This window comes from Amphiura filiformis, chromosome 9, assembly GCF_039555335.1.
Source record: "Amphiura filiformis chromosome 9, Afil_fr2py, whole genome shotgun sequence".
NCBI classification, from domain to species: domain Eukaryota; kingdom Metazoa; phylum Echinodermata; class Ophiuroidea; order Amphilepidida; family Amphiuridae; genus Amphiura; species Amphiura filiformis.
This window is the reverse complement of record NC_092636.1, coordinates 18,111,708-18,134,647: the sequence shown is the minus strand read 5'-3', so window position 1 is coordinate 18,134,647 and position 22,940 is coordinate 18,111,708. Positions and strand designations below refer to the sequence as shown.

The window sequence follows — 22,940 nt, the reverse complement described above, 5'->3', positions numbered from 1 at the left end:
GTTTGGGTGTAAACACCGGCGTAAACACACACGTTCTTTTATGCTGAATGAAAAACCTTACGGAAGCCCGCTTTCGTTGCACTATGAAAAAGTTAACCTCAAACTTCCAATATATGATTCTTTACCAATTTGATGACCTTGTACATGTTCTCAATATAAGCGGAATGTTTTGTTAAAGATCATCGCTAAGATACAAGGATGACTGGACCTGATGGACAATGAAATGGCTACGATTTTGCTGTTTTGCTGAAATGCTTTCTTCTTCGTCGTCGTCTTCTTCTTCTTTCTTCTTCTTGGAGGAGCGCCATTTATACATCCTTGCCCCGGGCGTCACAACCCCTATAGCTACGCCACTGTCACATATTGATATTATTAGGCATTTTAATAAATCAGGGGTTGGTGTGCAATTTTGCGTGCAGGTTGCACGAAAGAAACATTAAACATTAAGTATTTCTTTCCTCTTTTCACCCTGGTATAATTACCTTACGTGCTATAATAGGAACATATTTAGTTGGATTCGGAAACTGCTTATCCTATCATGATAAGTGTGAGTTTGTTGAGAGATAAAACATTCCTAACGAAGAGCATCTGCTTTCATATCTGATTCATATCATCTGTAAAAGTCGTGAATTCAGCTGTTCACCATAATTTTCTCCTGACTCTAGGAGCTTCTGGCTATTACAAAATTTCTTCAGCACCCCTATGTAACAAGAAAGTTGACTTAAATAGGACCTAACCATTGACAATGATAGAAATGGGTTTAAGTGATCGGATAGTCCTGTTTGCACAGTATTGTTTGTGGGACCTGACCTGAGAGCACATAAAACACATCAACGTTTGTTTGTTTTTTGAAATTCGCGCGATAATATAAACACATTTTAGGAAAAATTATTAAGAATTTATATATTTTATATTGATAATTTAGCTCGAAGTAAACTTTAAAAATCTAAAGACATGGACATTTAGTACAATTAGTGATGTACGAGGGATGGTCAATAATATCCCACAACTATTTTTATCTCCGCTCATGCATGACTTAGATGACTGTTACTTACGATCAATAAAGTTTTTACCTTTGTCTTTCAAAACACATAAACAATTAGTTTGTTATGTGTTACACCAAGATAACAATTAGTATTAGAGTATCTTTGATTACGTAATCTCATAAAGTCATTGCTATATGTACACTGAACTACTTTTCACCATAAAGCAGACAGTGTCCATACGCTATTGTGTTTATGCTAATGTCATTACGTGATCAAGTATTCAACATCGCTAATACATATTTGTTTTGAAAGTCAAAAGTACAAACTTGTATTTAGCGTAAGGCAATAAAAACAAATTAGTTCGATCTTTCGATCGACCATCGATGCTTAGTCGATCCTTATCATTTATGAAATCAATTAATTTACTATTGTTAATTGGGAAAAAATATTAATTTGTGCCTGTTGGGATATTGACCAATATAAATTTAGCGTTAATTCTGATTAATTAGTTGATAGTTCATTAATAACAAGCATCGAAGCAGCACCGACGGTCGATCCAAAGATCGAACATATTTGTTTCTGGTGCCTAAGTAACAGTCACCCAAGTCATGCATGAGTGGAGACATACAATAGTTGCGGGAACTTATTGACCAGCCCTCGTATTTTTCTGGAATGGGCTAACGTTAACCGTTTTATGGGAAGAAACCTGACATAATTCTGGTCAGGTTTCTTCCCATAAAATCCTAACCCACCCGAATTATAACCCTAACCCAAACCCTAACCTTAAAACATAGCAGGGTAAACCAGAATTGTAGCTATAATGTGGAACCGATAATAACCGATTGTGTGTAAACTCAATTTTACCAAATAACTTTTATTTTCGGTCCGATTTTTGGATTTTGCAATACCTTTTAGCAATGTGTGTAGTTGCATGTAGAACTACTGACAGGGCCGGATTTACCTTTTTGGGGGGCCCTGGGCCAGGCCAAAATTTGGAGGCCCCCAAACGCACCGTGAGGAAGGCATGTGCACTCAGTGGCAAAGTTTTTTAGATTTCACTAGGACATATGGCTGATATGTGCGAGAACCGCCCATCTGGCCCTACATGGTAAATCCGGCCCTGACTACTGAGTGGATTAGCGTCAATCCGGCTTGAAATGTGTGTGTTGTGAGGGGGGGGGGGGGCCTTTAGCCTAAAGGTGGGGAGGCATACAAACTGAGGATCCGTCGTCATGACTCCATCTGAATGGGAGCTTATCGCGCCGTATTAAATTGAGACCAAGTTCATTCATAATATCCTGTAATATTTATTCAACTGAACGTCTTATAATATTTACGTATTCTTACAGTTTGACAGACTGCGATTAAATTAAAGTACAAACTTAATTCACCATCGCATTACTCAGACCTATAAAATACGAGTTTTACTTCACACACTTAGACTGCTCAGTGCCAAAAGTGGGTAAGTACAATTGCTGCCCTGTGAACATTTAGCAATTTACACACTGTATCTTGTACTCATCTTAAACATGGCAGCTACACATAGCAGCTATTGCACTTACCCACCTCCGGCACTGAGCAGTCGACTTACACTCGAACTCATCGTTCCTCTCTCAATATCACACTACCCAATCCCGAGTAAAAGAAGTCCAAAATCAGCCTGTTCATATTTAAAATTATCAATCTAAACAAAACATCTTAGCGAAATAAAAAGGAACGAAAGGAACGATAAACAACATTTTAAGTTAAAATATGTTACAATTAGTTATTTTTGTTATAATATGATCACAGCCCAGTGATCGTAAGAAACTTTTCGCTCGTCATATTATATCTTTAAAATATACATAAAATATTGTGGCGTGGTTTTTTTTTCTTCAAATAATCGATTTACAATAATGTCCCTAGTTAAACAACAGAGTCAGAGCATAATACTCCAAACAGAAATTCAGAACGTGCTACAACGCACGTATTTATTTTCAAATAAATTATGTCTGTATACACTCTGAGAAATAAAGGTTCAACTTAAAAACCTTCTAGTTCTCTATACAGAACCTCCCTTAGCAATGATTCCATAAAGAGCCAAAAAGATATTTAAAAAAATTGATTTTTGTGTGTGCTGACCTGTTTTCATCGTTACAGTGCCTTTACAAAATAGTTTAGGAACATATTACGAGGATTCCTGAACCCCAAAATGTTCTAAACTATTTTGGAAGGGTTCTACTTTAATCCGAGAGGGTTCTTTGAAGAACCTAAAAGGTCTGTAAAACCTGTTAAATGGTTCTTTAAAGAAAGAACCTACAAGTTCTGAAGAGCCTGAAATGGTTCTTTGAAAAAACCAAAAAGGGCCAGAAATGTTTTAACCATTTTGAGCGACGGTTCCATATAGAGATCAAAAAGGTTCCAAGCGTAGCAGCACCATCACGACAGAAGACATACAACATGATAATGTAAACATAGCTATATACATTTAGAAGTAAACCATACAAGCTGCATCAAAATGATTGGTACTCATCAGTTTTCATTGATCAACATAAGAGGCCAAATAATTTGTACAACAAGTCATAAACTATACATTCTGGACATTTCAAGAGCATCCAATGTTGCATTTGGAAGAGGCAGGCTTTTCAATAAACATCAAATTGATGTGTACCAATCATTTTGATACAGCCTGTATAATGGTTAAACCTACGCTGTGTATTAAATACATCAAATATTCTAATACATTAGAAAACTAGAGATAAAAAAAAAGATATTATCATTACAATTTATTCAGCTGTTAATGGTTGATTTATAAAATATCTCTGATAGTTAAAATACTTTAATTAAAGTCACTGGTCATGTACATTTTACTTACAATAAAATAAAAATATAATATTACATATCCAGGTTTATTACAATTTAATGGTAAATATCTCCTTCACAGTTATTACACTGTAAATCACTAGCTGTAACACTTTTAAACACGTTGGGCGTTTAGCCAAATTTTTCTTATTATCTACATGTACTTTTTCAGAAAACGGTTATATATTGTGAAACCTATTCTCCCACATATCACAAATACAAAATAAAATCAACACCATCCCTTTGCTTTACAAATTATCGCACTTAGAATTTGTATCTAAACACATCCTAAACACTTATACCCCATCCTAAACACCATGTTTAGCTTTTTTATATACAGGTTGATATCTAAGCATGTCGATTAACTAAACGGTAGAGCTGTAACACTTTTAAACACGTCAGGCGTTTAGCATGTGTTTATATACAAATTGATATGAAAATGTACAGTGTATAATTATTCCAAAATAAGTAATAATTATACAACAGTCACTAAGAAAAAAATATACATTCTGGACATTTCAAGAGTATGTTGCATTTGGAAGAGGCAGGCTTTTCAATAAATATCAAATTGATGTGTACCTATCATTTTGATACAGCCTGTATATAACAATGATAATTAAACCTACGATGTGTATTAAATACATCAAATATTCTAATACATTAGAAAACTAGTAATAAAAAAAAAAGATATTATCATTAAAATTTATTCAGCTGTTAATGGTTGATTTATAAAATATCTCTGATAGTTAAAATACTTTAATTAAACTCTCTAGTCATGTACACTTTACTACAAGAACATACAAATATTTATATTATCCATCCAGGTATTTTACAATGTAACGGTAAATATCTAATTCATAGATATTACACTGTAGATCCCTAGCTGTAATATTTTTTAACACGTTAGGCGTTTAGCCAATTTTTTTATTATTATCTACATGTACCTTTCACTCAGAAAAGGGTTTCATATTTTGAAACCAATTCTTCCACACATCACAAATCCAAAATAAAATCAACACCGTCACTTTGGTTGAAAAGTTATCGCACTATGAATTTGTATCTAAATGCAACCTAAACTCTTATAGCCCAACCTAAACACCATGTTTAGCTTGTGTTTATATGATATATGTTTAGATATCAAACATCAACTGTATTGCTTAGATTATATACATGTTGATGTTTGATATCTAAACATGTCGTTTAGCTACCCGGTAGAGCTGTAACGCTTTTAAAACACATTAAGCGTTTAGCATGCGTTTATATACAAATTGATATGAGTCACTAAGAAAAAAGAAGATATTATCAATACAATTTATTCAGCTGTTAATGGTTGATTTATAAAATATCTCTCATAGTTAAAATACTTTAATTAAAGTCTCTAGTCATGTACACTTTACTACAAGAACATAAAAATATCTATATTATACATCCAGGTATTTTACAATGTAACGGTAAATATCTAATTCATAGATATTACACTGTAGATCCCTAGCTGTAATATTTTTTAACACGTTAGGCGTTTGGCCAATATTTTATTATTATCTACATGTACCATTTCAAAAAAGGGTTTCATATTTTGAAACCAATTCTTCCACACATCACAAATCCAAAATAAAATGAACACTGTCACTTTGGTTTAAAAGTTATCGCACTTTGAATTTGTATCTAAATGCAACCTAAACTCTTATAGCCCAACCTAAACACCATGTTTAGCTTGTGTTTATATGATATATGTTTAGATATCAAACATCAACTGTATTGCTTAGATTATGTACAGGTTGGTGTTTGATATCTAAACATGTCGTTTAGCTACCCGGTAGAGCTGTAACGCTTTTTTTAAACATGTTAGGCGTTTAGCATGCGTTTAGATACAAATAGATATGAGTCACTAAGAAAAAAGAAGATATATCAATACAATTTATTCAGCTGTTAATGGTTGATTTATAAAATATCTCTGATAGTTAAAATACTTTAATTAAACTCTCTAGTCATGTACACTTTACTACAAGAACATAAAAATATTTATATTATACATCCAGGTATTTTACAATTTAATGGTAAATATCTCATTCATAGTTTTTATAATTATTACAAAATAAGTAATATACAGTCACTATTCAATAAGTTAAAATGACCCTGAGAAAGTTAGGGTATAACTATACAGAATAACTGATACAGTCTAAGGTGGCGTGGGTATACCCACCAAACACAAAACGCCTCACAGGAAACGTATAAATGTCGGTTTTACAAAATTAATGGTATAAAAAACGTTTTAATAGCATTAAAAATAATTTTGAAAACTTTGTGTGAAACATTCTAACATAATCTTATTTAAATGTTGACAAAATATTTTGCATTAAAGTGATCGGATACACTACTTTGTTTTGTATGTAATTGGTTTGTCATTATATCGTGTATTTTTGCTGTGAAAGTTGTTAAATAAATGTTTCTTGAATTGAATTGAATTGAATTCAATTCAATTCAATTGAATGTTTGCCACACTTTACGACGTTTTGATGTGTTAAAAATGTTCTTGTATTGGGCTTTTTGTTATATAAAACGTTTTAAAATGTTTTCCTGACCTTTTTATAACCTGACATTCAAATGTTATTAAAACGTTTTAACCAAACCAAAACACGTTTATAGCATGTTAATGTATGAATCCAAAATTTATTAAATTGATTAATGTCGTTTAATAAACATTTTTGTGTTTGCTGGGTGATTTATAACTCATAAGGACTGGTTACACAACATAGGCATAAAGTCCATTAATGAAAGACAGTTATAAATTTGGTTGCTAGTAATCGTATCCTGTCAGGGACGGATCCAGATTCCAGAGGGGGTCACAAGGTGGCCTTGTCTGTCCCTCTTTTGACAACTAAATTATGCAAATCCAGCCTGTTTTGGGATTATATCAACCACTCGGCACCCTCTTTTTATAAATAACCTGGATCCACCCCTGCGTGTGATCTAGTAAATAGAAGTGCATCAAACAACAGTAGTGTCATCAATTGGAGAGTAGTTTTTACCATTCTGCAGTCGATTCCTGGTTCCTGACGAGTCTATTTTCTCACGCATGGGTAGTACTCTATATCCTGCTTGTTTCCTATTTTGATTTAGTGCAGGGCCCCAATCTTTAGTTGGTTGCATAGACTGTTTTAAACGCTGTGGATTAAAAGTGATAGGTATCCCAAAATTAACCTCGGTGTTCCTGTTACACTCTGAGGGAGAACTGGGGACATGTTATCCCTCCGTTCTCACTCTCAGTTCGTATGAATTTAACTATAGCCTGTACCTTTCTCCTTTTCTATCTCGAGTCAGTTTAGATATTGTTTGTTATTGTATCTCGAAATGTAATGATGGGAAGTATATAAAAGTATATATTTTCAGAAAGGAAATGATGCAAGGAATCCAATTAGCATAAGAGATTCCTGCAAAAATTACAAATTTGATTTTACTTTAATGACTCGAGGAAGGTAAACGGACTGGACTATGTTTACAATAACCATGACTTGCGTCATCACCAGTCGGTATGCACGCATGGTGACGCTGCAATGGACTGGCTTAGGAATACTACAAGGTTGCACTTTGTCGCCATGGCTTTTCATTGTATATGTAAAATATATTACCTGTTATGATCAATCCCAATGAATTTGATTTTGATTGATCAGCTATTTTCATGACATAAATCAATTATTATTGAAAAATAACACTTTGATGTTACCTTGATTTTGAAAACTTGCATGATTTATTGTTGTTAATGAGTTATGTACAGTACGTTTTACAAAAAGTGTTGTTGTTTCAGCCCTCTTTACAACATAACTCAAGAACCACAGGACCTACAAAAGTATATGATATTTGAATTTTTACACACACTGAAATGATCAATGCAATTTTTGCCAAAGCTCACTACCATTCGCAAGATGATGTGAACTACCAAATCGCAACAGTTTAAAATAGTTGCTAACCTTAAATAAATCAATGAGAGCATATTATGTTATGTATTTATCTATGTCATCTATCTATTATATCTAGGGTGGATCAAAAATAAATCTCTCGAGGTAATCAAATGTTCACTTTTGAGGGAACAAGTTTACTCTACCACATGTTTGTTTATCTTACCTCAAACAGGCCGCCTTCCTGTTGCCACATTGAATAGAATGGATATCCAACAGCGGGGAACAACGAAGTGACGAGTAGCAGCCAACCAATGGCAATGGCCCAATCTGGATATATGTAATCTTCACCATACTTAAGGGGTTCATATAACACGAAAGAGAACACCAAAACAAACTACAAAGATATAATAATTGAAAAAAAGCGCATAAGTAAATTGACCTTATCCTCCAGGACCTTGATAATAGATGCTCTAGAAATAAAACTATAGATACGATTGGAAATAACGGATATTTAAAAGGAACCAGCAAACGCAAAAATATTTTTAACACTTCATGAATAGGTCATATGTGTTTTGGTTTTAGTCAAAACATTTTAAAAAAACATTTAAATGTCGCGTAATATAAAGTTCATGCACATGTTTTAAAACGTTTCATATGAAAAGAAAACTAAAATAATATTTTGTTAATGTTGTCAATAATTAATTGTTATTGTAAAATATTTTGGCAAATGTACATATTTTTGCAAATTTTGGACACCACTTAAACGTGTTGTGTTGAAATGTTTTGAAGCAAGTTTTCGAAATTGCTTTTGAGTGTTATTTAAAAACGTTTTATACAATTTATTTACCGGACATTTAAACGTTTTCTGTAAAACATTTTGTGTTTGCTGGGTATCTGGTATCCACAGCATTAGCAAGACTGATGTTTCCTCTCGCAGCTCAAGTAAATGACAAAACTTTATGTATTTAAAACAAAATATTGTATGTTCTACAATAACCTATGTTTTGCTCCCAAATGTTGGCACTTTTTTTTATTATCAAACATTGAAATGATTCATCATATTGTGCAGTTAATAATAGTTTTCCGAATCTCTTTTAACCTATGCGTGATTGTGAAACTTAACTGAATATTGTTGTTCATTTTAACAGAATATTGTTATTTATTTTTTTAGTATATTACTATAGCAAATAAGTCAGTAAGGACATGTAGGAATTACTATAGCAAATAAGTCAGTAAGGACATGTAAGAATGGCAGTGTTTTAGCAGTTTTATACCATAGCACTGTATAAAAATGCTCAGTACTCCAAGAAATTAAAACCTGTGGGTACCGCCCAACATTTTTTTATACATTATGATTATGGTAACCCACTCTGATGGTAGCCTAATTAAAGTGACGTGTACTCGTGTGGTTAAATTCATTCGTCCCTCATAAAACGGGAAAAGAGCGCCTCTGTCGGTAAAACTTTCAGGCAAAAAAAGTTGTGCATGATATGACGGCGCTATAACAGGGGTTTTAAAAGTATGATGAGATACCCTGATGAGATAATTTACATTTCCCCGATTTAAGAATTGACCTTTTCGGTAAATCCCATAAGCCTTTGCAAGTACACCTGAGATGTCGTCATTTGACGTCACGCCGACTTCCAATCCGCAGTAACGATGTTCGCTAAACGATGTACGCATCGGCGCAGAGCGGCGTGAAGTCAAATGACGACATCTCAGGTGTACTCGCAAAGGCTTATTGTATTTACCGAAAAGGTCAATCAGATATAAACCAGCTTACCAGCAGGAATATGGGCGAGATGAACATCCAAGAGATTTTCCAGAAGATACTTGGACGAAATCCTAGCATAACTTCTAAATCATTCATAAACCTATCAATACCTACATATACAAGGGGAAAAGAACGAGAACTAGAGTAAGATGAAGATTCACTTATTGTAACATTCAACATAATTTACTTTTGCGAGTTGACACAATTTAAGCCTGACCATACTGACTAAAAAACGTTATGTAAAGCATTATAACATCATAAAAATTATTCTAAAGAAACATAATAGAGGATAGATTCTGAAATACTAAAGATAAAAACATTTTTATCAACCAGGAGTGTTGACATTTGCTAAACATATATAGGTCCGATCTCTCAAAGATTGGCTAGTAGTGGGCATCCTAAGCCAGTAGGCTAGCCCTACCAATATGTGTCCATATATTTTTTTTCCAGGTGTTGTACGTACAATGTGAAATTGTAAGCACTGATAATTGGACTAATTGGGAAGCCTGGTGACAACTAGCCATGCTTCACGAAACCGGCCCATGCTGCTTACAGCCCAGACGAAAAACAAACGCACACACATTTTGTGAATGAACATTTTTTTAACGATTTAAACGACTTTCTCTTTTCTTACCATATACAAAGGCTACAGCTACGCATTCTAAAAATGCCAGAATTAGTATATTCATTCCTACTCCATACACATTAATTAAATTCAAAAGATAAATACCTCCCTGCAAAACAAAAGAAAACAAAGTCAGTATCATTGCAACCTATATTATAATTATATTTTAAAACGCTGTTGTGTAGTATTATTTACCGCGAGTATTTAATATAAACACAGCCAAATTAAAAAGTCGCCACTAGTTCCGTCCACATTTAATCAGAGTCTGATCAGTTTATTGCAAAATAATTCATATAATAATTTTCTATACACTTTCCGTCGAAGGTTAATACCAAATATCAAAAGTTTAATCATCGTGAGCATAGGAACCGTTGATTGGAAATTCGTGCAATTTTAAAGTGAATACACCATATATCCTACTTGCGCACACCCCAGTTATAGTTACTGACACCCCCCCCCCCTTACACCAGGATTCTTGTGGGGTCCATCATTATGTGTGTATAAAATAGGCCAGTGGTTCTTTGTGGGGTATATTTCTTATCACACCATTCTTGTGGGGTACCAAAAACATACCACCAACAGTTTGTGAGGAACGAATTTTCACACAGACCCCCCCCCCCCCCCTTATGAGGTACCTCTAAAATAGCATTTCTGCACGCGTTTCAGACCTTATGGGGTCCTATGAGCTATATTTCTTTGTGGGATCCATAATTTATACCCCATAAAGAAGTTGTACCCCACAAGCTATTGCTTCAACCTACACAGTACCCCATAAAGAATGCCGGCACAAGTGCACCCCCCCACACACACACACCGTTTGTAAAATAGCACATTTCCTTAACATGTACAAATATGGCAAACAGTAACACAAAAGGACGAACAATTATGCATATAAGAGGACACGCAACCACCTCATACCCCTCATACACCCCATCCAACACCCACACCTTCACTGCACTTTCACAAAGTTTCAAACGTTCAAAGTACTCACCTGTGTACACATTGCTAGACCAATAAGGAACATTACAACACATGTGCCTATCGTGATTATTCCTTTGTGTTTTCGGAAAAAATTGCTGTAATCTTGTAAATCATCTATACTGCTCATGACGCATGCCTCCACCACAGCCATCTGATATATTTGATTACCAAAGGATGTGTTAAAATTCAAAATTTTAACTGGTAAAGAGTACACGGTCGGTATGGAGAAGGCGTTTGATGCACTGGAGCAGATGGCCATGTGGAGCGCTGCGGTGAAGCTAGATGCGAATAAATATTCTACCAGACGTGGTACTTGTGGGATGTCTTGACACACTTATAGACAGATAGCGTTGCATTATGAAGGCTTGTAATTCACCATTTCGGCTATTCCCGAAATCCTTAACAAAGAACCCAATTACGTCATTGTCGACGTGCACATCAATGTTGCATGGTGCTGTATTTTAGTTTGGGTTCTCTCCAAAGTATTTCGTGAATTACCGAAATGATAAATTATATGATAGATTGAGATGATCAATGAAATATTCTATAGATCATTCGATAGTGACAAATGACTGATTTTTAACAAATTCAATTTTGGTTTAATAAAATTAAATCACACAAACAAACCCGCTAAATATCAGTCTTTTACCACTAACGATTTTCTCATGTGGTCTTGGTAGAACTTACCTACCTATTTGGGCTAACATTTTGGCGTGTACTGTACTTCTAATCTTACCTTTTCATCATCATAAGAGACCTAATAATACCATAGTTCGGGTCCATACATTGTCAATACGCTGGTTAAGTTTTACCCAATATTGGGGCAACAATAACCAACTCAACTGTTGAGTAAATTCTTTAGCGTTATCTTTTAATGGAATTGTTTTACCAAACGTTTAATTGAATTGATCACAGTTTGCCCCAACATTGGGTAACAGATATCCAACGTAATAATACACACCTGTGTCACCATTGATAGACCAGCTAGGTACATTACAATAGATCCAGCAATAGTGACCAACATTTTATGTTGTCGTAACCACTTGCCGGTTTCACCAATGTCATCCAGTGTACTGGTAAGTATCGCTTCGTACGCTGCCATCTGAATCAATAAGATAATCCCACCACCGTGCACGAAAATAATCAAAACGCTATAGCTACTGAAAATTTTTCTGTGTTAGTTCTACGTTGTATTTTGCTATTATTCTCGATTTTTAGACTGAAACAAGTTTAAGTTTTTCAAAACCAACGAGGGATTGACAACAGAATGAGCAAGAATCCCAATTCATTTATTCCATTCTGAGTGAAGAATATGTTCAACTTTATCAAGTTTATTAGAATAAGGAACAACTTTCTTTAAGACAATTGTGTTAATGTGTTATCTTTGATAGACATTTTTTGCTGACACGCTCTAAATGTTCATGCAAGTAAATCAGATAGGGTGACTCGTGACCAGCGTTTGCTGGGGGAGAGGTCAAAATACGCACTGCATAATGGGAAATGTCGACATCCAAAGCCCGCGTAATACGAATACAACACAGGAACATAATGTCATTGTATGTTTAAATGACAATATAATAGTGTTACACGCGAATGCGCAGTAAAACTGTAATTTGCAATTTATATAATAGTAGATCCATTTTCTTCTATTGATCACACGGAATCCTTCGTGGAGCTGTTTTCAACATTATGATTATCACACTCGCATGAAAATTCAGGTAAAACTCAGACTACCAAGAGCAACCGCTGGCGGCGCATCGTATTGTGAATCGCCAGAATTCTGTGCAATTTCAGGCAGGAAAGTTTTATCAAGACAACGCTTTACAATACTTTGTAGCTTGGCTTGAAACAGAACGGGCAGACCATATCAATGATAATTATTATGTTGATTATGTTGATAAGATTGCATGATTTTGATTTGTGCAAAATTGCTTTAAGTTAATTAATTATCATGCTTAGGCTATAATTATAGACACGGAGTAGTTAACAGTTTTGAGTGAATATATATATATATGAACACATGCCAGCTAAGTGGGCGTTAAATACAAAAGGAAAGCAAAGCAAAGCAAAGCAAAGCAAAGCAAAGCAAAGCAAAGCAAAGCAAAGCAAAACAAAACAAAGCAAAGCAAAGCAAAGCAGCAAAGTATAGCTAAATGCTATAACATAACGTCTAATTTAATGAGAGTTTTATTACAATTAAATGACTGAGAAGCAGATGATGCTTAGTTGGCCATGGTGAGCTGATAAACAATATAATAAATTCATTTCTCAATTGTATTCTATCGTCGTGATCGGCATCCTGGCGAATACGAGATAAACCATTCCTAAAATCCTGTTAAGTATATAGCTAGATACATGATTTTTTATAATATTTATCCCATTGCGTGACGTGCCTTTTGAGATTTGCTAAACGCGGGTAGCGACAAATGTAAAAGACGGTAACTTTCACTGAAAAAATAATCGATAATATCGCCCTCTACCGTCATTGATACAAACAGACGGTTTATATTGTTCGTCAGTATGCGAAACTCGCAACGATAAATGTGGCCATACATCACAAATGAGCCGTAATGTCGGCAAATTGTATTCCGAGTTACAGTGTAAAATGTGTGTGAAGGTCGTATTCATAGGTCTCAATTTGGTGCAACATGTATCTCCTTTGATAGCGCCAGTCAAACACCTTTTAAACCAACCAATAATCATATTGCTGAAGAGAATAATAAGCTTCTACCTATTTCTATAGAATCCTTAAATAGCTCTAGTCTTTGTTTGCTTTGGCTAAATCCTGTTCAAGTGGTGGGTTACAAAGCATTGTATTTTGTCTAGGTATGTATAACCAACAATTAACAATGAGAGGACATTCCTGAACCTCGTTGACTTGGGGGTGATTTGAAAAGACCGCCAATTATGACTGTTTGATATTTTATTACCAGCAATGTGGAAAAAGAGACACATGTAGAACCGAAAAAGCTACCATTTTGTTGAAGGAGTAGAGTTCAACAAACCATAACCCCGCTTCTGGATATTGTTATGATATTATATACCATTGTAAAGCCTATGATATATATTTTCTAAACACGAAATAAAACAAAATTGATCAGGCCGACTTTACAGCTGATTCGTGGTGTACGGTCACAAATGTTTACAATAGCATGTATGGCTTTTTAATCAAGACATATAAATATACTCTGTCTGGTTTGATGGATAATAATGTATAATTCCATTCCAATTGTATTTTTTTTAATCAATTATGTACAATCAACGCACCATGTGTATGCATAAATCACGGTGCGGTTTGGATTAACTCTTGAATCACTAAAATACATTTTTAAAATATGATCATCCTTCTTACATCAAATAGAACAGAATATAGAAATATTTGTAGATGTCATTACGTCTTCTTATAATACAGTGTATTTCACACAGCAATACACCTTCCATTTGTCTTTGTAAAATAGTATAAAAAATGCGCTCTTTCAGCATCAATAAGACGCCATGTTGTTGTTGTTGTTGTTTTCTTTTACAAACTCATGCTTTATTGTCCCAAAACGTGATAACATCTACAGGTATACATGTATGGTATAATTTACCAATTGTTAATGAAACATACCTCACTTCCAAGTCCAAGCATAAATAACATAGCAAAGAAAAGCACCGACCAGAGTGGGGATAATGGCATTCGAGCAATTGCTTCAGGATACGCAATGAAAGCCAGTCCCGGACCTATAGCATTAAAACAATGGGTAAAGTATAATTGTCAGTATGCGCTAATTGAGTTTATGAATTGAAGTCTGTCATTTAAACGTTTTAATTAGGAAATATATGATGTGTTTTTGTGTGTGTGTTTTTTATGTTGCTTAATAGGTTTAACACCACTATCATCTATTACACGGTTTTTAATGGCAAACGGGCTAATTTCGGGCGGAATTTTCTCATTTTCAGAACTCTTACAGCTAACGCCACCAATATCAGGTGAGACTAGATGATTTAGATGCCAATTGATCAAAAAGTCAAGATAGGTTGACCTGCGACTTTTCTTGTTTCAACGCACTGAATCGTAAACACCTTAAAATGACAGTGCGCCCTCAAAGCTGAAAGTTACAACTAGGTAGGGCGAATATTTACTATAAAACCGATGCCGTGCGGATGAATTTTGATTATTACAACAAAAATGTCATATAATGAGAGAAAATATACCATTTGGAAGCATTAAAACCCAATATGTACTTTTTGGCTGTACAACTTTGTCAATTTCAGTGATTAAAAGCAGCCTTTTCAGATGCCACACAAACAAATAGTTCCTCGTCGTATTTCCATGCACCACCCAGGCCTATAGTAGTGGTGTATAACTTACATGTAAAATTGATACCAATGTCTTTGTGTTGCTTGCTGTTTCTTTCGTTTCATCTGTTTGGGAAGATGTTGCATAAATGTTTGTATAAAAGTTTACTCGCTTATGGTCCTCATAAAAACAATAGAGGTACAGTACATGATGCATCTGTTCTGGGAGGTTATGGCTCTTCATTAAGTGGTCCAGAACGATTAATGAGTTGTGTTTCATATTATTTTACTATTGTATTCCTCCTTTTATATTCACCTGAAGCTACAATTTGGTCGACCGTAGTCCCTGCATCTTTAGCCATAAAACCAAGAACAGAAAATACCACAAAGCCGCCAAAAACACTCGTTGCGCAATCTAACCAGCATACGATGATTGCATCTCTGTAGGATTGGAAAGAGAAGACATGTTCGTTATCAGGCTTAAAATATTATTATCTTATTCCAGCTGAAATGCAACATATGATATATTTTCAAAATGAAATATTTTTTTAGTTTCTTGAAATGACATTAGATTAATAATAAAGAAATTACTGAAGAGTCACGATAGCATTGTTAACTTCTCTCCAGATAATATGTGCAGATAGCAATGCCTTTACTGTTTACGTAAGCCACGCATGTATTGACTTAGATACTTAGATATCAAACAGGTCATAGCGGATTGATAACAAGCACGCGTATGTGGAATGATACAGATATTAGGTCATTGCAATCTTATCCAATCTACCCACCCTACTTATTCGCATGACAAGTTACTTTTACGGTATATCCCAAAGTCCATGTAAATCGACATAATTGATACGCATGCCGTCACAGCGCCCGTTTTTAACTATCTCCATCACTCGTCTACACTGCGCATGTATTTATATGCTTCGTAATCTAGATGGTTGATGAATGAGGGCAGCAGTCTAGCCCGTTTTACTGATCGAAAGTGCGCAGTGACGGTGTGCGCATCGTTGATTGCGTAATCTCTGTTTCAGTCGTAAAAGCTTGGGGACCGGGCTTGGGGATAACTGAAACGGTCCTTCGCGTTTGACAGTTCCAAGCAATTGTATTATCGATTTTGAACAAATACAGCAATCGTATAAACAACAAACGATGCGATTGAACAAAAGCACAGGTCATTCACACAGGTACAAAAATCCTACTCCTACAATATTCATATGAACAATGATTTATCACCCATCTTGAAAATGCTGGTATTTTCAGTAACATGATAATGAAGATACATTATTATTATAAGTGAATTCTCCTCAGTTATGTAGGCCTTAATAGCTTATATTTCGCAGTTTCGATCGCGCGAGTAAAGTTAATAATGCGCAGAGCACATTCGCACATGTACAAGGGCGGTTTGTCGGTACTCTGCGGCGCAACCGCGAAAAGCATTGACGTCAATACCGAACTTGAAGCGAGCTAATGTATTACTAGGTTTTGGTGACTATTAATATAAAGCTCAATATTATCAATTTTATTCAAGTCACAGAATGCATTCTTACCTATGACAGTTTTGATTCCATTTGTTAAAACTTGACAATGTGTGTAGAGTACCAAATGATGATCCTAGTGAGAAGAACACCTGAACAGCAGCATCTTGCCATACCTTTTATTGAAGTGAAATTGTTTATATTTTACAATACCCCCAAATGGCGAGCCACATTTATTGGACATTATTACACTCTAAATCATATATTTATAACATTCGGCCGCAGCCAGTCAAAGCCCAGTAGTGTCTAGAGGCAATTTTGAGGGATGCCAACCGAATATGACGGGACAGAGAAATGGGAAGAGGTCCGATTTTAGACGCAGGAAGAAAACCGGAGCACCGGAAACACGGGGAATTGAAACCGGGCCGCAATGGCGAGAAGCAATTGAGAAGACCACTACACTAACCCGTCCTCCCAGGAAGATAAAACCCTTTTACATTAATATCAGTATCTTCTTAGATCATGATTGATTATAAAATGTCCACTCTATAAACCTATACAGGTCGGTTAGTGATTTAATATCTTGCCAACATCCAAGTTGCAAAAGATGGACATCTGACAAAATCATGTAATTTTGAAACATATACCTGAAATAACTTAGATTGTTACCGATCACAAAAATAATCCCTTTGTTTCTTATAAAAGATGAAGAGTCCCAATTCGCTTCTTAAATTGATACAATGGAGGGCATTAACAGATTCCTGATGGCAACTCATATCACGTATATTTCTTTCTATTTACTTGTATTTGGCTGGGACAAAAAAGGTTTAATAGCAATAATGAAAATGATTGCTCAAGACGACTATAATGCATTTCTTTTAAAGAATGTTATAATCGTAAAACGATCTACTCAGTTTTGATTAGAAACATGTCACATTTGACAATGGAAACTATTCAGATGGGGACATAACAGATTTCTCTTCAAAATGAATCGAACATACTCAACACCATTAAATTTGATAAGATTGCCTTAAATGAATAGGTTCTTGTCAAAATGACAACAACAAAAATCAAATTTCAATAGATTATCTTGTCAAAGGGGGGACTGAACAGAATCTTGCCAAAATGAAATGAGTAATCTTCTCAAATATTGAGTAAGAGATCAATTGGAATAGTTACTTGTTCAAATAAAAGGGAAACTGTTCATTTTGATAAGATTGTCGGTTCAAAGTGATAATGAACAGTATATCTCATCAAAACGAATAGTTACGGGATCCAAAATAAATAAGTAGGGATTCTGTTCAAAAATGAATGGTACGAAATAAGAGTGCATACCTTTGCATTGCCCAATTTCTTAATATCGGGTTTGATATAATAGATAATTCCATCTGAAGCACCTGGCAGCGTAATTCCACGGATGAAAAGGATAATTAATACTACGTACGGAAAGATAGCTGTCGCATAGGCAACCTGGAGAAGAAGACAAATATGCGGGAGAAAGGTTTAAATGATAATATATTCATAATTTATTTTCATGTCAAATTGAAAATAACACGTAAATAAAGAGTTTAATTTCAACATTACATTATTGTTCGCTCACCTGGAACGTTTTTCGATAGGTCTACTAGCAGATAAACCGTCGATTTCAAAAAGCATTTACTTATTTATAATTAAACCAATACCCTACTCATCTTAAAATACACATATAAGCGCAATAAGTGTGTCGTTTTGTTACTGATTTTCAAAAATATATATATCATGAAAATGTACATGAAAAGGGAACCAAATTGATGCAAAATATGTATATATATGACGACCTTAATGAAAATGACACTCTTTGTTTTATCTCTTGTATTGTTCTGCGTTGGGGTTATCTGTCGAAGTCTTGATACGGTTGTTTGGTAGCTATCATTCTTTCAGCAGATATTGTACTTGGTCACACCTGTGACATTCCCATAAGTTTTTATCTTACAGTAATAACGCCATAAGGATTACACGGCAACCGAGGTGGCGTAAGCTTAGGATAAGGTTAGGGTATTGTGTTATGTGTGTTTTCAATAGAGACGTATCGTTTTGTACTTATTGTTTTCAATTTGCCAGTATTTCTTTTAAAAGTTATATAAAGGTAAAATCTATGTATTTTACTATAGAAATTTCACATCAATTACAAAATATAATAAATGTCTGATTTACACAACTCCATTTTATATTGGCATTTCTGCAAACCCGATTTTTGTTTATTCCAGGTGCACCACGATCTCGCCCACGATAGACCACCATATAGAATCATCCGACGTATTTATTGATTATGTTCGGAATGTCTTTCTTCGTATTTTTCATTTCTGTAAAAACTGCATAGGGTCAGAGGCTATTTTAACTTGCCTCCTGACAAGTTCGTGCAGTGAGAATACAAATCCGTGCACCAAGAATTAAAAATACGTGCTTTAAATATTTCTATACAATTCAAGCTTCAATCACACTAATAGACAGTTACCATCTAGCTGAGACTTGGTAGTACAAGCACAATAGAAATATATTGTTAGGGTTAATTTCTTGAAATATCAAAATGAACTCTATAGCCTCTAATTAATTATGACGATTAAAATTAGCAAAATGCTATACGTAATATACTTCTATTGTACTTGTACAACATATCATTAGGCGGAGGCGCCGTATTTAGCGTTAGCCTTGGATATTTAATTATTTTCTTTATAATAAAGAAAACTATTAAATGTCCAAAGCGATACCAAGTCTCAGCTAGATAGTTATTATAGTTACTGGCAACTTAACTTTGCGTCATTGGGAGTATGTAATTTACATCTTTGGCCTCGCTTTCAGTTTTCCGCTCAGCTAACTCCGGCATAATTGGAGTTAGCAGAGCCAAACGCCGCCAACGGCAGCGCAGTGGTAAATTACGAAAAAGGTGAATTAAGCTGACATCTACACGTTTTTACCAAAAAAAAGGAAGAAAAGAGAGTGACGTAGGAAAAACAATTATAGCTCACCTTTCCTGACGATTTGATTCCTTTGGCAAGAGATAGACACACAATGACCCAAGCGAATAGCAGACACAGTGCCAGCTCCCAATTTAACGATCCCATATTGTCCATGCCATCTGATATCTTAAGTACGCGATTGCTGAAATGCATACAAAATATCAAAACAATTAAGCTTAAATTGAAATGTATTACTCTCAGTTTTAATTCAGAAAAATAGGCCGAACTAACTACAGGGTGTCCCAAAAAAAATTGCGCCCTCTTTTTTCCCTATTTTTGAAAGGTTGACCAAATATATTTTGGTATGTAAAGAAACCTTTATTCGTTAGCTTTAATAAACCGAAACAATTATTTCAATCGGCTCATAACTTTTAAAGATATGTTCTTTTAAAGAAATGTATCTGTTTTGCACTCTGTCCACAGGGGAGGTTTGGCTACTTCAAAGATTGAAAAGTGCATATACCATGCATGAATATAAAACATTCCTCGATGATAACTTTATAAAATAACAACTTTATTTTAGGGAATGGGCTTTACCGGTGGGTTTATCGGTTATGGATTTTGTTAAGTGTCATTAATTTGGGCGAAATTGATGCGGGGTGGGACTTCTTTTGCTTTACTTGCAATTACTTATGTTTTTCTCGGTTATTTTATGCCTTTTTGTTTAATATGTTTCTCACTTTCTCACTTCACTTGCTTTCTTTTTATTGACAACATAAGTCATTTCACTTTTTGGAATAAAAGGTAGCCCTGAAAAGGGCTGTTTAGTTTGTCTTTGGTTCTTTTGAAGTTTACTTGGAGTTTTTGGAGTTTACTGTGTTGCGCTGCCCTCTACCTGGTTGCCTCCTTGACGAATACAGGCTTCAGCCCTAGTCCTTATTGCATCAATTGCGTTGGGTACCAACCTTGTGCGTCGGATAATTGCGAATATAGCAGTAATACGTTTGCAAAGATCTTGGATTTTGCCACAAATTAAGAAATCAAGTGGTGTGAGGTCTGGTGATCTTGCAGGCCACTCCACAGCATGACCCATCCCAACCACTCAGTGTGCTATCCGTGGACAAAGTGATAAACGGGTACTTGTCTTTAAAAGGGCATATCTTCAAAAGTTGTGAGCCGATTGAATTAATTGTTTTGGTTTATTAAAGCTAATTTATCTGGATTGATTTTGTTTTCAAGTCATCACAAACAAAATTAGTGAGGGGGATGATTGCCAGATTAAAAGAATAGATGTTACATATACACGCGTTACAAGTTATTATTTTTCTAGTCGTTTTAGGTAGCACTATGTGACGTTGTGTATTTAAATTACATAATTTACAAATTACAAATTACCGAAAAGATTACTTCAAAATTATTGCCCGTCTCGATTGGACATGAAATTAAAATGATGTTCATCAACTCAGTTTTTTTCTGTACCTGTATTATGCCCTTATATTCCTCCTTCTTTATTTAAAGGAAAGTGTAACAAATGTTACCGAGCGTATACTGTAATGAATTACTTGAAATATTCTTCACTGGGTCGTATTGGTTTGAAGTCACTGCTATTCGTCAAATTCATGTTGTGTGCGTCTACAGTGCAGTTTTCTGTGTTCCAATAATTACCGCAGGTAGCCCATGGTACTTCTTTTCGAAATGATGCGAAAATATAAAATATTGTATAACTAACAACAACATTGTAGAATACAGCTACGTAGAGGCCGACGATGACCATTCCGTAACCAATACCTGTAGGGATTTATAATATAAATTAAATAATTGGTAAGCTTTTAGCGGGTTCGCTGTCGGAGAAGTTAATAACTGTCAAGCTTTCGTCAGGAGTATAGCTCTGACTTCTTCAGGACAAGGTACCTAAGAATGAGAGATGTAGGTCGCCCCTTGCCTACTGGTGGCTCTGAAAAGAGCTGTTCATTGGTTGTCAACAGAGAACAGACAGACCTCGCCAATCTGCTAATGTGAAAGGTTTGGTGGCTCTGAAAAAACCCGTTCACTGAAGACTAAAAAGCCTATCCCACAATAAATTAAATATATTAAAAATAACAGTAAAAATAAACTTAAATTACCTTTGAAAAATGGACTCATTTTCCAAACCGTGATGGCTCCCAGACTAGCGAATTGACCCATAGCTGTTTCAAGAAAATATACGGCCATTCCAGCAACAGACATCATAAAAATGTAGGGCAGAAGAAATGCACCTATGAATAAAAATATCAATTTGAAACACTAATTTATCATAGATTTAATTGAACATGTTAAAAATTCAAAGGCCCCGATCCCAGAGAATGTTAAAATTGCATATGAATTGCTTAAAGGAAATCTGTACCATAAACTAATCAATGGCTAATATAGTTATATACCCCTAAATTAAACATACCAGACGGTCTATGTGAATTTCGGAATATTCCTAACAAAGAAAAAGCACTTTTAATCCTTCGTTTCTGCGATTCATGGAAGCCGCCATGATAGCTGCTTGCGAATCCTTTCTGCCACAAGCGGTAGTGTAACCTTTCACACAGACCCTCGGCTACCTTCGGCGAGCGTGTGTTGCTTTATGGCATTCGCGACCCCCACAGCAAATTTTGTTTTTAGTGCTGTTTTTACACTTTTCGTTCTCAAAAGACATTGCTGATCATAAATATTACTTGAAATACATTTTTTTATGTTCTTCTGTAGTTTTATGGGTAAGAATTGTTGCGTTTTCTTTTGAACGAATGTTGAATCTGAACTTTGGTAGTATTCGCTTCGTGTCACCAAAGTTCACGAGGGACGAGGCTTGTGGCACGGATTTCGCTGGTTTCAAAATCGGGGTACCGTTAAAGCGTAATAAAAAATACATCGGGTATCAATATGGCAGCCACCATGGATTGCAAACTGACGGCTGATCGTCGTAAGGAATTAAGAATTTCTCCTTTATTTGGACGTATATAAGCGTGGGACTTTTACTGTTTGTCGTTTTTATTATTACTGCAACTATATAGCCATTGATTAGTTTATGGTACAGATTTCCTTTAAAAGTGAAGGATAAGTCATTAAAATTGTCATTAGGTGTTCTGAATTGCTAATTGTATTGGTACAG

At 35.0% G+C, this 22,940-nt stretch overlaps 1 protein-coding gene across 2 annotated transcripts in view; it reads right to left on the bottom strand.

The window, feature by feature from the left end:
* Positions 1 to 2,277: 2,277 nt before the first annotated feature.
* Positions 2,278 to 22,940, bottom strand: part of LOC140160712 (sodium- and chloride-dependent glycine transporter 2-like) — a 31,971-nt gene continuing 11,308 nt past the window's right edge. Inside the window, exons 3-14 of one of the 2 annotated variants that reach the window (XM_072184004.1) lie at positions 21,928 to 22,059; positions 21,367 to 21,592; positions 19,874 to 20,006; positions 18,204 to 18,338; positions 16,941 to 17,044; positions 15,704 to 15,828; positions 14,717 to 14,829; positions 11,117 to 11,257; positions 10,135 to 10,234; positions 9,510 to 9,610; positions 7,950 to 8,120; positions 2,278 to 6,992 (exon numbers count right to left, since the gene is read on the bottom strand). In XM_072184004.1, coding sequence (XP_072040105.1) covers positions 6,816 to 6,992; positions 7,950 to 8,120; positions 9,510 to 9,610; positions 10,135 to 10,234; positions 11,117 to 11,257; positions 14,717 to 14,829; positions 15,704 to 15,828; positions 16,941 to 17,044; positions 18,204 to 18,338; positions 19,874 to 20,006; positions 21,367 to 21,592; positions 21,928 to 22,059 — 1,658 coding nt within the window. In that variant the 3' untranslated portion in view covers positions 2,278 to 6,815. Of the gene's footprint in view, positions 6,993 to 7,949; positions 8,121 to 9,509; positions 9,611 to 10,134; positions 10,235 to 11,116; positions 11,258 to 12,067; positions 12,209 to 14,716; positions 14,830 to 15,703; positions 15,829 to 16,940; positions 17,045 to 18,203; positions 18,339 to 19,873; positions 20,007 to 21,366; positions 21,593 to 21,927; positions 22,060 to 22,940 lie in introns of both variants that reach the window. The other variant, XM_072184003.1, reaches the window with a different exon arrangement.